Source organism: Watersipora subatra, chromosome 3 (assembly GCF_963576615.1).
Source record: "Watersipora subatra chromosome 3, tzWatSuba1.1, whole genome shotgun sequence".
NCBI lineage: Eukaryota > Metazoa > Bryozoa > Gymnolaemata > Cheilostomatida > Watersiporidae > Watersipora > Watersipora subatra.
In genome coordinates, this window is record NC_088710.1 from 61998727 (window position 1) to 62018978 (window position 20252).

The window sequence follows — 20252 nt, forward strand, 5'->3', positions numbered from 1 at the left end:
TATGGGAAGATAATTTATGCCAACTTCAGACGAACGTTACAACACTAAAATCTTTCAATACGACAGGAGTTGTTTCCTGTTGTATATTTAGATTGTAACACATCCAATACCAAATTGTACACACCCTTTCTGGCTCGCTCCTATCTACCCGGACTGGCGCTATCTGCGTAAAATATGTACATGTATAATATAATGAAAGTTGAATAATTTGTTCGATATTCGAGCAGTTGATTTCTGCCGATGTAGGGCATTCGCTATTGAAGCAATGATTTTCTACAACATTCTTGTACGACCGGTTTTATGCGGTTGCAACTACATGCTCAGAATGTCTTACCGAAGAAACCTATGGCGAAAGGTTGCAAAAGTGTTAGTCATCTTATCAGTCGGCTTCTTGGTTACCCTTTATTACACTAATCTTCAAAATGGCTCTTTATTGTGGTAAGCGGATTCTACAGAACTTATTACCTGTTTTTCCATAATATTTTGCTTAATCATGCCTCAATCGGTTTCTGATGATGGATTCATACATGTTCTTTCAAATAGGTATGATAAAATGCTTGCATCTCTGAGTTCTGAGACACTGACTATTGCAATTGTTGAAGAGCATCACGAAGGTAAACATTTCACTCATTTGAGTGCATTGTTTGGTTTTATGCAGTGTTATTTGTCATGACTATCTAAATTTCTGCATTATTATTATTATGCTCTATTATTTGCTAACACTACCAAACTTGTCTACTAAGTTTTTGTAATAAAATCTTGGACTGATTTTGTTTATTTTTGTAACTTTTTTATACTTTATATTGTAGTGCTTCCTTACTGGTTTGCAGCATCCCATAAAGGCCTTCTTCCTAGCCATGGAAACATACTGGTAATCCTGTAAAATCCATTTTTAGAATATATATATTGATATTACGTGTAGCATCGTAGGTTTAATATATGTTTAAACCTACGATGCTACACGTAGGTTTAACCCTATTGAATCATCTATATATTAAACATCTATATGTTAAACCCAATTGAATCATATATGTTGTGCAATTAAAAAGTAATTGTTTTATAAAATTGCTGATAGGTTCACGTGGATGCTCACCCCGACACAGGTGTGTTGGCTTACGATCCAGCTATATCAAAATTCAAGACACCTGAAACGGGCAAACAAATACATCTGCTCATGCAGCGCAATGATATTTTCATAACAGTAAGTGTTCGTGCTACCTGATACATTCGAGAAGCGCAAGGATCGTCGAATGCTATTCGTTTGCATTGTTTTTGTAACAAATGTTTACATACGTGTAATAGCCTTATAGCCTACTGGCTAGAGTATTTATCATGTTTTTCTTTTTCATAAAAAGTGATGTCTGACATTATAATGGAAACTATTATATGCGTATATTGATTAACCATACATAATCATTGTGTAAAGGTTTGCAACAACTACTGTGACATTTTTTCTTTCATTGAGGTATTGTCTTTTGTGATCAGGACCAGTTTGTAGTAATTCTAACACGCAGCTTGCTCGAGAAATAATATAAATAAATAATTTATATTGCCATAAACATTTACTTTACCTTTTATTCTTGATTAATTTTATATTTTTTCAAGGCAGCTGCTTATCAGGATTTGATCTCAACAATCATCTGGATCTATCCAGATTGGGTGAACGTTTCAGGGTTTGGTGGAACAGAAGCTTCTGGAATTGACAAATTGAATATGAAGCTAGGCTTTTACGATATTTACCATGACGGACGCTTGATATCGGGCTTTTGCGCTTGTTATGTAAGTGTGCAATTCTGTCGATCGCTAATATTTTCTCATTTTGGCACTATTGTTGTTTTTGAAAGACAGACTATGTCATGATGAATTATGTGAATGAATGGATTAAAAATATTGTAGCCTCGCAGTTAATAACCTGAGGACAGTGACAATGTTGGTTGTAATATGCGTTAACACTCTTATATTGCAGAAGGCTGACGAGGGAGAGGGCGAGGGCGAGTGTGACTTCACAGATAGGACAGGCGCCCTGCTTGAGGATTTTAAAGGCCAATGCAACACTTATAAAGTAGTGAGTTGAGAAGGTGGTAGTGATATTCTTTGGCCAATGTATCAAGTTGTCATGACTCTGGTTGATGCGTAAGATGCCAGATCAATTAGCTTCTTGCACTTTCAGGCTCTTTGCAAACGGTTATAACATGTTTTTTGCGCATTCATCAGCAAGATTTTAATTCTACGAAACTAGGTATTGGTTAAGAAGGAGAGCTGACATTACCTTTCTCGCGCTCAATGATGCATTTGAGGTATCACTATTTCTGTAGATTGAATTATATATGATGAAGTCGTCGATGGCTGCGGCAGGTCTTCCTGAAACGCTGGAAACATCAACTCTTCCATCATCTATCATGCTAGATATTGATGAAGATTTCTTTGGAGTTATGAAAGGCTCCGATTCGCTTGGAGATGTGGATTTTAAACTAATTGAACAGTTTAACAATCTACTTGCTGATACATTCACTATCCTAAACCCTGCAGGTGGGTTTGCTATGTAGCCTTTGTGTTTTATATCCTAAACCCTGCAGGTGGGTTTGCTATGTACCCTCTATGTTTTATATCCTAAACCCTGCAGGTGGGTTTGCTATGTACCCTCTGTGTTTTATATCCTAAACCCTGCAGGTGGGTTTGCTATGTACCCAACATGTTTTATAGTAGCTGCTCTGTTATTTCCGGGGTCGGAAGAAAACATGACTTTTTTTCAAATCAGATTTTTTATTTGAATCGATTTTTATTGTTTTTTTGTTGATAAATTTGATTTTTCTGCTCATTTTTGCTTATTCAAATTGTCTGTGCATTGCATATTAGAATCCTGTGGAATCCAATTTTCAGTATTAGTGGCTTACATGCTTTAATTCGACAAATTCCTGTATTCCTTTTATTCAGCGGCCATATAAAATTATAATGTACAAACTACAGGTAAGTTACTGGGTGAAATAGCTTATTTCTTCCAAAAAAATGAGTCTATATAAAGATTTTCTGTTTAAATTTTTTGTATAGATGAAGGTTTAGCCCATTCTCTGCTGGAGAATATACTTCATATGATCAAGGCCACGTGCGGATCTGACGAGTGCAGTCGAGAAGACTTTCGAAAGATTCAACGTTTTATTAGAGAAACCGGAAGGGAGCGAACACCTATTGGTGGAAGGTAAGTCCTCTGCGATTTCAAGCGCTTGATATACTATGTTAAAACTCATACGTGGTACCATTTCTTTGACAGCCCGTATCTAACTATTTATACCTTTCCTAGCTTTTTTCGTAGCAAACATACATTTTCTAATGAGATGGTTTTTACCTTCTATTCATCAATCCAAATTTGATGGGATGTTATAACTTAGTCTTACATTTGTAGAACAATTAAGAGTGATGAACTTCAAAAGGTTGTCCAGTTTGTGTCCAGTAAATTCTCCAAGAAAAATATAGAGCATTTATTGCAAACAGGTTTTTGCATGCCCATCAGTCCATTGACGTACAAGCTCAATGTACCACCAGAGCACTGGAGAATTAGGTACACATTCTTTTCTTTATAGACTGATACGCTGTTTTTTTTCAAGCTCTAGGAATAATCTTATGATTACAAACGCATTGCACATGAGCTGACAAGCCAATAGAAATTGTTGTGATTATTTAGACTCTTTTAACATTTTCCTATTGGCTAAGTTGCATGTTGTTCTAGAACTTCTCACTATGCTGATACCATATAAGCATTTACTTGTGCTTGTTGTTTTTAAACTTTCATGAGTTGTGTGCACATATGCATTTATCATAAAGCTCCCAAGCAATCGCTTCGCTCGTGTTTAGTCATGGGATTATTTCAGTTTTTAGCAAGTATGGGGATGACATTGAATCATGATTTTCTGTTTTTAAAAATTAACTTTTCTGTATTTATAGTCACCGTATTCTGCAATAGTTATTCACCCGTGTCACTGGTTAAAAGAATTGTCGAGTTATTTTGGGCACGCTGTAGATATTGTAGAGAGTTTTGCTGAAAATAAAACTACTTTTGTTTCAGCAATGGCACTGCTACTCAATTACACTCTTCCTAATCACTATTCATTACGTAAAAACTCATCAAATTGTCCAAGCACTTGCCGTTAGACAAATTAGCTAACGTGTGAGAACAGAACGTTTATATAATTGTTGAGGTGTTGTGACAGGACTACCAACTGCCACCAATAACTGGCAGGAAAGTTGATAATGATGATCAACGATCAAGTTGCTAGTGACTGCAGGGCTCAGTACTCTAAATGGTTGATTTAAACTTTCAAAATAATGAAAATTTTAAAATGATAAATAATGAAAAAATTAAAGCTAGTTGCTAAGGCTACAGTTTCCATGTCTTCAACTGTTTATGCATTGGATGAGAACTGAACACTCGGTATGCTTTCCGTCGAGTGAATAATAATAGAATAGTAGATTAGCTTCTAGTTTCCACTATAATGTTACAAAACAAAAATAATAAATATTTATATATGCCTAATATTTCATCAAACCTTTACAGTATGTTAATGTAGATATTGCATTTAAGATGGTTTATCGAATTACCTTTTGTATTCATCAGTAAGCTTCATAATACGGTAGGAGAGTTAGCTTTGTTCATTCTTTGTCATTTCCATGTTTCCAACTGTTTATGCATTGGATGAGAACTGAACACTCGGTATAATGCTTTCCGTCGAGTGAGTAATAGAATAGTCAACAAACTACCAGTGTAAATATACCATTTGAATTTTCTGCTTCAGGTACGAATCTATCGCTGTTTGTCATGGAATAAATGTTCCCGGAATGGATAACCAAATTCACCTGCCGACGACAGCTGAGATCGATACTGTCACAGACACCTTAGACTCGATATTGGAAGTCATAACTCTTGATCGTGTAAAACTTGTCACTGTTGCTCGGTCAAATCGGGATGGTTTCACACCTCGCAGTTTCCAACAGAAAATTGAAGAGAATATACTACTGTCATTACAGAAAAAATTTATAGATTCTAACATAGTATACGACCGTAACCTTATGCTGCATCTAGGTCAAGGTATTAGCCTTGTTACTTAGCATTTGAGGTATTTATAGATTCTAACATAGTATACGACCGTAACCTTATGCTGCATCTAGGTCAAGGTATTAGCCTTGTTACTTAGCATTTGAGATATTTATAGATTCTAACATAGTATACGACCGTAACCTTATGCTGCATCTAGGTCAAGGTATTAGCCTTGTTACTTAGCATTTGAGATATAATATACTCCATTCCTTTCTCTAGTCATTTTTAACTCTTGTTCACTTTCTGTTTTGTTATTTGTTATTCTTTGTATTCTTCCTAACTTTTTCTATGATTTTAAAGTTTGACTGTTCCGATTTTTTGTTACTAGCTGCTATATCTACAATTGGATACAACAGGTCGTGTTGCTCTCCTCTAATGAATTGTCTATGGTAAGCTCCTGATGGTGTATGATTTTCTGAATGTGAGGCTATAACTTTGGTAATGGAATTTTAGATGCTTGGGCTCACTCAATCCAAGCTGGCAAAAAGCACTAGTGGGTTATTGCTAAAAATTTATTATGTATAAAACGAAAGGATGATGTGTGTAGCAAATGCTAGAATGATTCTGTTTTAAGGCACTATTTGTATCATAAGCACCCAAGGGTAACATTTCTAACAGCAACAAAATCATCTGGAGAGAATCTTTTTCCATTTAGTGTAATAGTGCCCATGCAGATTGCATAGCCTGTGCTCTCTGTATTAACTTTAGCGACCAGTATATCATCTGCAAAAATATATATATACTTAATTCTGCACTGGCAATATGCATTGCTTACCTACGCATATGATAGGTCTACATCTTACAATTACCTACAGTACATGTGTAGCTGCCCATACCTGGCACATCTCCGATGTAGAGCTCTGCATTGATGAGTTGAAATGGCGCCATAGAGGTTAACATAAATTGATAGATTTCATTTCCGACGGTTAGTTGAACTTTTCTAGCGGAGATCAGCACAGTAAGAGAGTCAACAGATAGATTACACTGATAAATATCCGGCTGTTTGATGTCAACACGAAACTCCTCAGAACCTCCATTGATATGAGCGATTGTCACACCAATCTACAAGTACAAACTAATAAATATGTAACTACTTGAAGGACACGAATTATATAGCCATTACATGTAGTTGGGTATACCTTTGGGTTTATTATATGGCGAGATAAACGAGCAATTCACGATATGCCAACAAGTTATTTTATTTTAAGTTATGATACCGCCAAGTTATGATACCAACAAGTTATGATACCGCCAAGTTATGATACCGCCAAGTTATGATACCAACAAGTTATTTTCAAGCATATGTAAATATAAGGTAATTTGATTGTCATACATAATGAAGATGATCATTTGTTTTGCCACAAACCTTCCAATTTCACTTACGAAATACCTCAAGCACATCGAGGGGTCTAACAGAGTTCATTACACAGTCTCATATCAACTACAGCATATTGGATAGTCTAACAGAGTTCATTACACACTCTCGTATTTACCGGTGAGAAAATTGTTCCTTCTATTTTATTAACGTTCTCCTTATGAGATCAAACAATGTAAGTTATGTCCTATCAAGGTTGTCAACAGTATTAGTTTCAAAAAAACTTGTTATTAAACCAGGTTTCTAATTTCTAAACTTTTTAGAAAGAAGCAATGACATTAAAAGGTAAAACATGCTATGTATCATCTTGCCCAACGAAGTTATGAATCAATCAGTTTTCCCAAGACAACATCGATCAAGAAATTTTCTACCGCCACTATGTAACTATTGCGGAAACTCGGAGTTTTATGAGGAAGTGGGGCGGAGACTAGTTATTATTAATGATTTTGATCGTGTAAAGTGTTTGGGCTTGTCAACCAGCTACTGCTGATCCTACGAGGTGCATAGACATATAGAACAGTTGATATTACAACCTCTGATACTGTAAGATTTTTAGGTTACACATACAGCTAAAGACGATAGTGGGAGTCATCTGAGGTGACCATCAGCTAGTATTATTTGCGAATATTGTTAGAAAAATTAATTTTTGTGTGTATATCTGAAAGTGTTATGTATATGATTCATGTAAGCATTGTATGCTTCAAGCAAGTTTTTTGTTTTGCATTCTGCTTGTAGCTATTGTACCTCTCATAGCTACCTAGCAGCAACATTGTGTCATGTCGCAAGTCAGTGTAAGAGCCAACAACTCTTCCTAAACAAGTTTGAGTAAATTGGACATTTGCCAACTCCAACAGATGAACTATTTGAGGTGTACCTACCTCAGACTTGTTGACAAAAAGAGTTGCATATTGTGAATGATCCAACACTGTCATAACTGAATACACTTCCTGTCTGCTGCGTAGCCTCATGCTCAACGTCAATCCTTCATCATTTGATACGCGCAACCCCGAAGCTGTAAAAGGACAGCCTAAAGAGGTAGACCCAATGCTATAGATATACAGTGAAGATGAGTACCGCATCATCAGTACAGTTTTACCTAAGTGAATAAATCCCGCGCCCACTATCTGAAAGCTATCTTCTATGTCCTCATAGCATGGTCTGGTTCTATAGGCTTTGTCAGGGCTGGTTAGATTGAAAATGATCTCTTCGGTGGAGAATGAGTTGAATACCACATAGTCTATACATCCGTGGAAAGAGTCAGCATTCACCTACAATTATTATAAAAGGCAGCTGAAGAATCATACGGCAATACATGTACCTTGCTACTGCGCAGTTCAGCTTTTACGGCTTCAGTACTTTGCAGGACAAAAATATTCATTAAAACAATAGAAAATTGAAGAAAATGAGTAACAAAAAATAAAAAACTGAAATACACGAAATACATAAGCCTCTCTCGTACTATGGCTGAGTGAGATTCTTCCATTGTTATAGCAGTTGCAGCTGTTCACCGTTTTCTTGTTACCGCTGTGTGTTGTAAAGTTTAAAAGTGCAAATTGCTGGTGAGACCTTTCATCATGTGTCTTAAAGGCCCTCAAAATAGTCCAATGAATTTGAAGAAAAGAGGAGATTGTGTACGATTATTGAAAAAGTGAGTTTATAAGAGATGTTTCATGAATTTCTATCTCACAGTCCTGACTCACTGCACAAAATGATAAATTACTGTACAATAAACTCAATTAGAATCAATTTACGAGAAAACGAACACGAAATTGACAAAACAGCCGCAATTGCAATTACCTGGGAACAAGTTCTCAAACTACATCTCATTACCTGAAGATAATTTGCATAAGCCTATTTGCTTTGAAGAGAATTTTTAGTCACGATATGAGTACAGAGTGGAAAAAATTTATTTATGCATGTATGGACTTTGTAAGCGACAAATAGCAACAAGTTACAGACAGCATGTATATCAAGTTACAGACAGCGTGTACATCGAGTTACAGACAGCATGTACATCAAGTTACAGGCAGAATGTACATCAAGTTACAGACAGCATGTACATCAAGTTACGAACAGCGTGTACATCAAGTTACAGGCAGAATGTACATCAAGTTACAGACAGCGTGTACATCAAGTTACAGACAGCGTGTACATCAAGTTACAGACAGCGTGTACATCAAGTTACAGACAGCGTGTACATCAAGTTACAGACAGCATGTACATCAAGTTACAGGCAGAATGTACATCAAGTTACAGACAGCATGTACATCAAGTTACAGGCAGAATGTACATCAAGTTACAGACAGCGTGTACATCAAGTTACAGACAGCGTGTACATCAAGTTACAGACAGCGTGTACATCAAGTTACAGACAGCGTGTACATCAAGTTACGGACAGCGTGTACATCAAGTTACAGGCAGAATGTACATCAAGTTACAGACAGCATGTACATCTTGGCTATATGAATGACTTCCAAGTAAACTCAGCAAAACCTGAGCAGGAGTATTGTGCTTGGACGAGAGCTTTTACAATACACTTGGAAACAGTTGAGAGATTACAGTGAGACATGAAGACACTAAGACACGTACGGCAGGTGGCAGGCTTTCTCTGAGCTCACTAGGAAATCCACCAACGAATACTGGGCTGCCGATATTGAGATAAGATCTACCAGCTGAATCTTGACCATTGTTAGCGTAATCATCTCCGTCGATAACCTACAAGAATACTTTCAATAAAGACTGAATCAATTTAAGTCAGCAAGAGGTCAGAAGGTGCTAAAATTAAAAGTGATAAAAAGTAGACACTAGACAGAGTCCTCACCAAGGCAGCAAAGTTGTGGTAGCGGATGATGGTCAGCGTGTACCAGTTACCATCAGCGTATCTACGATGAGACATGAAGCTGTCTGAGTGGAGGTTGCTGGTCTGCATGGTTAAACGAAGGTGGCCGCTGACTAGAAGCACAGCCATCCACTGTGTTGGAGACGCCTGCTCATCTGACACATAGAAGAGGAGGCCTTCAGGAGCAACAGCTCTGAACCGCAGTCTGACAGCAAGTCTACAATAGAGTCTTATGTCTCTACTTAATCTAAAAATAGAGTCTTATGCCTCTAATAAATCAAAAAATAAAGTTTTATGTCTCTCTACTAAATCTAAAAATAGTTCTATGTCTCTCTACTAAATCTAAAAATAGAGTTTTATGTTTCTCTACTAAATCTAGTAATTGAGTTTTATGTCTCTCTACTGAATCTAGAAATATAGTTTTATGTCTCTCTACTGAATCTAGAAATATAGTTTTATGTCTCTCTACTAAATCTAATGATAGAGTTTTATGTCTCTCTACTAAATCTAATGATAGAGTTTTATGTCTCTCTACTAAATCTAATGATAGAGTTTTATGTCTCTCTACTAAATCTAATGATAGAGTTTTATGTCTCTCTACTAAATCTAATGATAGAGTTTTATGTCTCTCTACTAAGTCTAAAAATAGTTCTATGTCTCTCTACTAAATCTAAAAATAGAGTTCTATGTTTCTCTACTAAATCTAGTAATTGAGTTTTATGTCTCTCTACCAAATCTAAAATTAGAGTTTTATGTCTCTCTATTAAATCTAATAATAGAGTTTTATGTCTCTCTACTAAGTCTAAGAGTTAAACTCTGAACTATAGATAAACCAGAGCAGTTGCTGTGGGGAGTACATACATTAAGAGGTGTGTACATTAAAATTTAAAGTAGAATCATATCATATACTAGTGAGAATGCTGCCCCAATTGTGCACAACAGCGCTAAGGCAGCTGGAGCAAGCTAGAATACCTTATATTGTAGTCACTAGTCAACTGCTGTTACAGTTAATAGTTATATCTCACAGGTCAGTAATGCTTCTCATCTCACCTCGTGTTCAAAATGTCACTGGTGTTTGCTAAGCTAAAGAGAGCATAACTGCCAGACTGATCCCCGAACCTAAGGCCAATAGGCGAGAACTGGGATGGAACTGGTGTTGGGCAGTCAACCTGTGAGGTTCTGGTAAGCTGAGGAAGGATAACTCCATTCAGCGATGCCAAGTATTGGTAGGTGTATATGGAGGTGGAGGCAAGCGGTATCAGCCTATCAAATGGCAACAAGCAGTTAAACTTGGTGACATGAAGAGCAGGTGGTTGCAGTGAGTATCACTGGGTTAGACAGAGAGGTTTGCTGGCAAGAGCCTTGTTACAAAATTAGTGAGAGGCATGAAAAAAATTTAGAACCAAATTATTTCAATGCGCCTAAAGGGTGCAATTGAATATGACCTGTGCATATACTTGGCTTTTTTAATACAATTATTAATTTGTTATAAAAAATTCGTGACATTGTATATATATACATGTATATATAAACTACTACTGTGACCCATTACTTTATTATTTATGTTCAGTTTTATATGCAATTTATTCTATATTAATCATACATTCAGCTTGTAAAATGTGTAGCCTTCGCCATCAACCGTGTATTAGAGAGTTACTTTATAGCAGCAATGCACAGGAAATAGGATCTAAAAATCGTTACATAAAGTAGTTCAGGCTATTATTACATGTATAGAGTGCTGCAGCTACAGGTACAATACATGACTAGAGAAGCCTACCGAGAATTGAGATACAGCTGTCGTAGTCCGCCAGTGAAACCTGATGGCATATGTGTTGAGCCGTAGTCTCCAAGCTGCATCAGCCAGGTGGTATTAACTTCAGCAAACTGCACATGTCGATCTAGCCTCTGCTCCACATGTACTTGCCTATCAAGGCTGATAAGGATCCTGTAATTACATCATGTGTTTAGGATAGTCTAAGGATGTATGTTGATACTATATCTAGCCTGTCTAACATGATGACACCCAGCAGCAAACATTAACTTAACCTTCACATTGGATATTTTCTCATTATATGCAGAGTAGACAATATGGCTGACAATATGGCTGAAAACGGAATGGCTTGCACTTTTGTACGCAGACAAAAGATGCAATGCTCTGTTGATAAAACAGCTAATAGTAGGGTGGTACACAAATCTCATCAGACTATTAAGAGTAAATAGCACTTTTAGTTAACTGCCCTTTTCAATACAGACTTGACGGTGGGTACCAGGACTTACCAAAGAATATAGAAACCAAAATATTATTGGAATAATTTTACATTGTCATGAGCAGAATAGTAACTATTCAACAATTATATGAACACTAGCTGTGCTACCCGGCGATGCCTGGGTATTAAAAATCAGCTTATAAACAATGAGAGATGAGAGTTGCCTGCCACTTGCTATTAGGCTGGCACATTGCCAATGGATAATTTGAGTAAGCTTACTAATAAGAGCTACCAGCTTCCCGTGACGTTAAGCAATAACCCTGCGTCATGACTTAAAGCACATAAATTACATAATTTTTTTATTATATATTTCAATACATCAGCGTCTTGGCTTTCGAATGAGCCTATATTCAATACACAAAGAATAATAGAACTGTGAAAAACAGGGTGACAAAAGTACGTCCTGCAAAAAAAACCACTTGGTTCAGGTACTCAAAATGTGGCGTCATAATTCTCATTTAGCCTTAGGTCGTCGATCCCTTTCACTGCCATTGAGGCTGCGTTTTTCTGTGACATTCGGTGCTGTTAAACCCGGAGAGCGCTAATAATAAACTAAGATTCTAGATAATCAACAATGCCCACGATCGTGCTAATGCCCGACCAATACAAACACATGTTCTGAGTTAATTATGCTTCAATAAATAATTATACTGTCGTTGATAAAGGTAATGAAATCACATCGATTAAATTATGAACTGCGGTTGCGTGGCCCTAGGACTAAATGTCAATCGCACTTTTATGAGATCACGCAATGCTTGAAATTAATTAGTCTCAGTCGTCACCCTTAACATTGCATTAAAAATAAAGAGCTAGTGCATAATATCATCGGGAAAATATAGTATGGTTCTTGGAGTCTGAGGTACTTATCATAGAAATAATATGTACATGGAGAACTAATGACACCGATTCCTTTGTCATCTTCATTCGTTCTCTGGAGTTGTCCTACCTTCGCCTGCCACTAGCGTCATTATTGTTACTTTCGTAGTTGATAAATAAGCGGTAAGAGCACACAACAATGAATATGAGAATTGTGACGTCACAATTTTCGAGACTATGCCAGTAAACTTTTTCGCGGTAGAGCTCTGGGGAAATCCTATAAACACCAACCAATGTCTGTCTCACCATGGCAAACAATAGCTCATTCGAAAGCCAAGACTCTGATGTATTGAAATATACAATAAAAAAATTATGTAATTTATGTGCTTTAAAGCGGTAGAGTATTCGCTCTCATATAGCGACATATATCGCTTAGCGAATCTATTAAGCTCGTGTAGCTAACTTAGTAGAGCACCGGGCTGGTGAACGGGAGAGTCCGGGATCACATCTTCTGCAATGCGGATTTATTATTTCAAGATTTCAATAGCTATAGATAGACACACAGACACGCATAAACACAAACTTTGAGAAATATATATAGATTATGGAAAGCTGATATTGATGGCATATTAATTAATTCGTCAAAATTAACAAATTTAAATGAAATATCAACAGCGTCTCGTATAAGCAAACTGCTTTAGCGAATAAAAGGGCAAACTTGAGGTTAATAATAAATCCTGCGCAGAGCAGGGCCATTTGAATACATGCTGGTAATTGTGCTACTGCAGGCTCTACCAAAGGCCACTTGATGTCTCAACTATTCTCAGACTAGAATAGTTAAGCCATCACCAAATAACATTTTGAAAGTACATGTAAAGGACAGCCTTTTATATTGGACTAACCCTTATATTTAACTTCGTTAATTTATGCCTTAACGAAACTAACAATGCTGAGTCAATGCGTGTGAGTGGTGCAGTGAAACTATTTGGCTGGGGTGCGTTTTCGCCGTTGCGATGCGTCCGGTCACGGGGCGGTATCGACCGATAGTTTTAGTGCCGTTTTCTCAGTTAGTCATGCAGAACGGCTTAGGATTACCTACGCTTTTCATCTAGTGCAGATCAGTTGGTCACACCGGTCTCTGTAGTTTGGTTGAGTTAATATACCGTGTATTGGACAACTATACCACTCTATTCTTAAGTACAAGGTATTTACCATTTAATATTTATCCAATTTCTGATTTTGTCGTTTTTCTTTTTAACCAACTTGAATTATTTGCGTATTAATATTTCTTAAAATCTGTTTTCTCTATTAGTTAGAAACCACTACGGCGAGACAACTCATACATGATTATAAACTAACATAAACCTAGCCGTACCAGAACATTAAAGGGCAAAAGGTAATTACTAATCTTTTTTTTATAAACGTATCTCTTATCGCATTCTTGCCGATTTTACGTATTTTGCTCTTAACATTACGACTTTTATTTTAGCTTTCACGGTGCATACCAAGAACTGGCACGCATAATAAAATAACCTATTCAACCACAAAGAATTGTGTCTAGTCCTATTGCACCCGTAGACGCACACCCTTAGACATAACCTGGTACAGCTACAGTACAACTTTTATAATTCAGGATTAACATTTAAAAGCACTACTTCATGTACAACTCTTAATTGCTTTCTAATAGCTAAAAAATAAAATGAAAATGCCAGTTTTATATTCAAGTTGCAGATAAATTTTCAAACAAATTTTAAACGGAGTTTATTTCTAACATTAAATGAATAAGTAATTTACCAACATAATTTAACCATATATCAAGTCTTCATGTGCCTTTAAATAAACTGCTAAAACACTTAGTTTAACAAACACTAAATAAAATTGGCAAGAAATATGTATGGTGCAACTGTGGTATACCTTGTTCCATTTAGAACCACCGTAAGAATGTGAAATTGAGAGTCCAGAATGGCAGAAGATAGCAGGACAGTGTGTTCAACCTCGCTAATATTGAGCCATACAGCCGGGTAAAATGAAATGACTCCCAGCTCAAAACTGAAATCTTGTGAGGACAGAGACAACACAGAGCCTGATGCCTCAAGGAACGTAACCTCAGCAGACACGTTGAAGATGTCGACAGCAGTCAGCAATTGATGAGAGATCAGAAGAGTGTTGGCTTCTAGACTCAAGCCTTCTTCAACCTAGATTCATAAAATAGAATAAAAGAGCATAAAATAAATTTACATTTGATGTTCTAGAAGGTTCTAGAAAGTTCTAGAAGGTTCTAGAAGTTACTGTAACAGGAGAAGAGAATGCAGCTGAAGGTTGTTGCAATATCTCTAAGCAGGAGTACATTTCTATCCCATATTACAATAGCAAACTTCACTAGTAAGGTTCTTTACCTTGAGAAAAGGCTGGTGAATAAACAACTGGCGACAAAATGGTTATGTGAATGAGGTTGCACGCCTTTTGCTCTTACATATGCCATATAGTAACAACTAGGAAGCTTCTAGAAGTCAGTCTTAAAAATTTATAAAAGTATTCTCTGGTGGACTAAAGTTAAACTTATTATCTCTCCACATCTGTATAATTTCAGATCATTTATAACAAGTATAAGTGATTACTGGTCAAAGATAATCTTGTTCAGAGATAAAACTAGGCAGAGTTATCTTACCTCATTGGGGCAGTATGGCAACAGGCCTCTAAAGCTGTTCACATCTAGCCATGGATCCACCAATAATTGATTCACTGTCAGGTTAGCAACACACCCTGCAAATCTATCCGCATTGTTAGCCTCAGTCCCTAGTAGAACTTGAGCAACCATGATAGCCGCCAGTTGAGCTGAGACTGAGAAATTAAGTGAGTCAGATGTGGAATCGCTCAATATAAAGCAACTCAAGGAGGTATGATTGGCTGAACAAGTGATGTCCACCCACAGTCCGATGTTATATCTATGGAGACTGACTGATGCGGATGTATGAGTACTTAGTTGAATTCTTCCGTCGACTAGCCTCAGAGTCACAAGGCTTGAGTTGTCAGTGCCTATGAGCGATATGATGTCCCCATAGTAGGAGTAGGATCTCAAGGACAGACTGAAGGAAACGTTTGATAAAAATTCTTGGGCAATGTCTAAATAGGCATAACCAAATCCATTCATCGAAAAAGCTTGAAAAGTCGTAGTTTCAGCAACAGGATGACAGCAACTCATGTCCAAACTGACTGCATTCAAATCTTGTGGTGAAGAATTGATCTTCAATAGGTGAATACATCCATCAAATTGCGTCCTAAAATGAAATGTAACAGTGAAAAACGTAGTATACTGCCATACCATAATCAGTTTTTATGCACGCAGGACAAATTATTGCTAAACCTAAATCCATAAAGTTCAGCAAAAAATGACAACCAAACTGCGTAAATGTACATGTACAATGCTGCAGGAAGGCACTGAAGCTAGCTTCATGCTTAGTCTGATCTTCTGTGAAGAATAAAACAGGATACGACTCATGCCATTAGTGCATCCACATGGTATGATAACAGCATATGACACATGCCATCAGTGCATCCACATGGTATGATAACAGCATATGACACATGCCATTAGTGCATCCACATGGTATGATAACAGCATATGACACATTCCATTAGTGCATCCACATGGTATGATAACAGCATATGACTCATACCTTCTGTGCATCCACATAGGATGATAACAGCTTATGACTCATACCATCAGTGCATCCACATAGCATGATAACAGTTTATGTCTCATACCATCAGTGCATCCACATAGCATGATAACAGCTTATGACTCATACCTTCAGTGTATGCACATAGTATAATAACAGCATATGACTCATGCCTTCAGTGCATCCACATGGTATGATAACAGCTTGTGACTCAACCATCAGTGCATCCACATAGCATGATAACAGCTTATGTCTTATACCATCAGTGCATCCACATAGCATGATAACAGCTTATGACTCATACCTTCTGTGCATCCACATAGCATGATAACAGCTTATGACTCATACCTTCAGTGCATTCACATGGTATGATAACAGCATATGACTCATGCCTTCAGTGCATCCACATAGCATGATAACAACAGATGTTTTGGTCTTATAGAGTTACTGAACCTTATGGAGTGAAGTTGTATGAATTACATGCAGCTGGATGTTATAGCTAATGCATTATTTCTACTTGAAACAACAAATATAGTAAAGGATGCATGTACAATTATTGCAAAACTCTCTCACAGTGTGTCTCATGTCAGTTGACTAACAGTGAGAGTATTTTGCATGAGACAACTCTACATGTGAGTCAATTTGAAGTGAATAAACCTGAGAGTTAACATCAAATAAATAAACCTTTTGAGAGTTAACAACAAATGAATAAACCTTTTGAGAGTTAACATCAAATAAATAAACCTTTTGAGAGTTAACATCAAATAAATAAACCTTTTGAGAGTTAACATCAAATGAATAAACCTTTTGAGAGTTAACATTAAATAAATAAACCTTTGGAGAGTTAACATCAAATAAATAAACTTTTGGAAAGTTAACATTAAATAAATAAACCTTTTGAGAGTTAACATCAAATGAATAAACCTTTTGAGAGTTAACATCAAATAAATAAACCTTTGGAGAGTTAACATCAAATAAATAAACCTTTTGAGAGTTAAAATCAAATAAATAAACCCTTTGAGAGTTAACATAAAATAAATAAACCTTTTGAGAGTTAACACCAAATAAATAAACCTTTTGAGAGTTAAAATCAAATAAATAAACCTTCTGAGAGTTAACATCAAATAAATAAACCCTTTGAAAGTTAACTTCAAGTGAATTTAACTTGCTTGAATTAGCTTAATGTGACTTTATACTTTCGAGGTTAATTGCCTACTAATCGACCTTGTGTGAGAAACACTTTTGAGTCCACCTTTTGAGAGCTAACTAACGATTTTTAGCCTGCCTTGTGAAAGACCACCTTACATTATATGAACATCAAGACATGATGTAAACAACTCATTCAAAGCGCACCACGGTGTTAAGGACAGTATCTGCTAAACGGCCAAACACTCTCTTTGCCGGCTTGCAAATACTCTGAGCGCTGCCCTGTCTTCTAAGATCAGCTACATATTAAACATTGACACGTACCAAGGTAAGGACTTACCAATGTAAGAACTTACCAATGTAAGGACTTACCCTTTACTCAACATACTGTTATTGAACCCTCCTAGTACCAGTTCTACATTGCCATTAAATAGGCCATCCGTTTGCTCTTCATGATTAGCAGCAATTGAATCCGACACAGGAATTGCCAAGCCTTCTAAGTTTGTCACCACAAAAGATATGTTGCCCTTGTAACTGCAACAAGAGTATATATGTACTGAAGAAGTTTTTGTCAGTGCATGATGAAGTCACACAAGCTTACCGACCTTCTAGTAGGTTAAAGGTCAAGAGTATATGATTGATTTTAGCCTAAGTGTCTTTGTAAGAAACGTGAGTTGAACAAGAACAAAGCTCCAAGTTTCTGTCAAACATATCACAGATTACATAAAGAGACTTTGCGCTGACAATCTCTATTCAATTGTGTTAAAATAAAAACAGTATGTAATATATTGTCAGACTTTTACATATGGTTATAGACAGCAGTTACAAGTAGTAAACAAAATCCCAAACAGCAAACATGTCTGATAAAAAAAGTTATGATAATTTTTAATCATGAATTTCCAACCATACACAATCTAACAAAAGTAGAGTCGTGTTATCTTTTAAATGTGAAGCATGAAATGGTTAAACTGAAATATATCATGAACATGATACAAACCTACTTTAATACTTATGGTCTTAGTCGCTTACTAATTACACTCAAGAAGAAGAGATTCACACATTAAGGCTTGGACCTGAGACAATTTGGAAGTTGTTTTCTCAGTTTATCCTACAGCGGAGTAAACTCGGCTGAGTAGTTTTCTTTGTTTTTTCATGCTGCCGGTTTTTGTAGGATTACAAAAGTCTGGTAACTTTATGTGTAATATGTTTTCAGTATAATTCTTCAGTTTCTAGTCAATTAGACTATTAGTTTTTAAGATTGCCAAAATACTGAAAGTACTCCTAACCATGTTTTTATTTCTCCAACTAATGGAGAAATAAAAACATGGCTGCCTACAGAACATCAGTTTCTAATGACACACTGATTGAAATTCTTAGTAATGAAGGATTAAAAATAGACAAAGTTAGATAGGTTCTCTTCAGCAACAAGAGCTTTACACTAAAACTATGTATTTTTCTTGTCATAACAAATATACACACTCTATCAGACTTGGTGTACTGCAATCATTATGTTTCCTCAGTTACTTCTGAACAGCACATCTTTAAATTATTGTAAAAGAAATTTACTCTACTTGATTTCTGTTTTTTATTCATTGAGTTCTACAACCTTGAAGCTTCAAGATGGTATTCAGTTGAAAATGAATCGTGGTATTTCAAGTCCTTTCACAGTTAATTAACTTTAATTAACTGTGAAAGACTTAAAATACCACGATTCGTTTTAATTTTAATTAACTTAAATATTAATTAAATTTAATTAAAGTAAATTACTGTAACTTTAATGTTAATTAAAGTTACAAGGAAGTCTGTAATACTGTCTGGGACCAGGAGTCCTGCTTCTATATACAAGACTAGATTCCAAAGAGTTAAAGGATGACAGAACAGCTAGAATATTATCAAGTACTGATATAGTACAAGATATCTACTAGGTAATCACAGCTATCAAGTACTGTCTGGTGTATGACACTAACCTGGTAATTACAGCTCTAGTCCATACTCCAGCCAAAATGGACATCTTACTGCTCAGCACATTCCCATCTCTGTTGCTGCGTACCTGCAGGTCTAAAATGCCACCAGCAACCAACAGCACCATCTCAGTCTGACCATTTGTTGATCTTACAGACATCAGGATTTGCTCTGAGAGGTGCGGAAGCCTGAATTCCAGCAACACCTGTAGCACAGGCTACATTGTAATAGAAATACCCAAACCCAATACTACAGAGATATGGCGACAATGAAATCTATGATGCCGACCTCAAACATCATCTTTCCGGCAACAGTCACATTGTACTGCAAAGTCTGATTGCCATGCAATTTTATGGGCGTTCTTTGTTTTGTTGTCCAGAAGTTGAGGCGAGTAAGAGACGCTTCCAAACTAGAAAGTTTCTGCTCAATGCCAGCGATCCGTTGATCGTTATCCTGCTCCAGAGATCCTAGTCTATCTGATGTGTTGCCAACTTGTTGAAGTGCATCCTGTGTCTCTCTCACTATAATGCAAGTAAACGAGAGTATAACATACAGCTTGCTTAAATAATAAAACCAGAGATGTGAAAAATAAATGACCAAACCGAATGAGCTGAAGAATTTGAGATCAAGAGAGATCAAGTTTGAGATGAAGCAAAGACACATACAAACACCTCATATGAACTTACCTTGAAATGAGTAATTAGAGAACAGATACAGTACAAATGGAACAGTACATGGAAAGTTTGAACCAACTAAAAATTATACAGTGCCAGATGATAGGAGGATGTGTGAATAGGTTTTTGGCCTTGTGAATATCAGTTCTCTAGGAATGTATTTGTGTTTTTTACACATATGGCAGGCGCCTATGATACAATAGTCATAGAAGATTTATCTAACGTATTTGATAAGTATAAACATCCTTTTTGTGCTAAATTAAAGCTCATGCATCAGAGTCACTGAGTTGAAATGAGACACAATTCACTAGCAGTATTCAGAGACAATAAAGTTTAACACTAGAATTACATATGTATGAACATACATGTAGCATTGAGTTCTAGCACCTCAACTAAATTAGCAG

General features: G+C 36.4%; 2 protein-coding genes across 3 annotated transcripts; one reads left to right on the plus strand and one right to left on the minus strand.

Annotated features, from left to right (window-relative positions):
• Nucleotides 1-155: 155 nt before the first annotated feature.
• On the plus strand, nucleotides 156-5100 carry LOC137390241 (UPF0489 protein C5orf22 homolog). Of its 2 annotated transcripts, XM_068076561.1 has the most exons (10): nucleotides 156-438; nucleotides 544-614; nucleotides 810-871; nucleotides 1076-1201; nucleotides 1606-1779; nucleotides 1967-2065; nucleotides 2316-2529; nucleotides 3049-3196; nucleotides 3401-3556; nucleotides 4788-5100. In XM_068076561.1, the coding sequence occupies exons 1-10, from the start codon at nucleotides 266-268 to the stop codon at nucleotides 5098-5100; spliced, it is 1536 nt and encodes a 511-aa protein (XP_067932662.1). In that variant the 5' UTR covers nucleotides 156-265. The 2 variants fall into 2 exon arrangements, with proteins under 2 accessions (XP_067932662.1, XP_067932663.1); XM_068076562.1 differs by lacking the exon at nucleotides 1076-1201.
• On the minus strand, nucleotides 5025-19301 carry LOC137390831 (laminin subunit alpha-1-like). Its single transcript, XM_068077147.1, has 12 exons — nucleotides 19180-19301; nucleotides 17585-17746; nucleotides 15055-15664; nucleotides 14301-14581; nucleotides 11081-11248; nucleotides 10354-10566; nucleotides 9286-9520; nucleotides 9054-9179; nucleotides 7561-7732; nucleotides 7343-7476; nucleotides 5926-6151; nucleotides 5025-5812 (listed from the first exon to the last, which is right to left on the minus strand). Exons 1-12 carry the CDS (start codon nucleotides 19299-19301, stop codon nucleotides 5676-5678), a joined length of 2586 nt encoding a protein of 861 aa, XP_067933248.1. The 3' UTR covers nucleotides 5025-5675.
• Nucleotides 19302-20252: the final 951 nt, after the last annotated feature.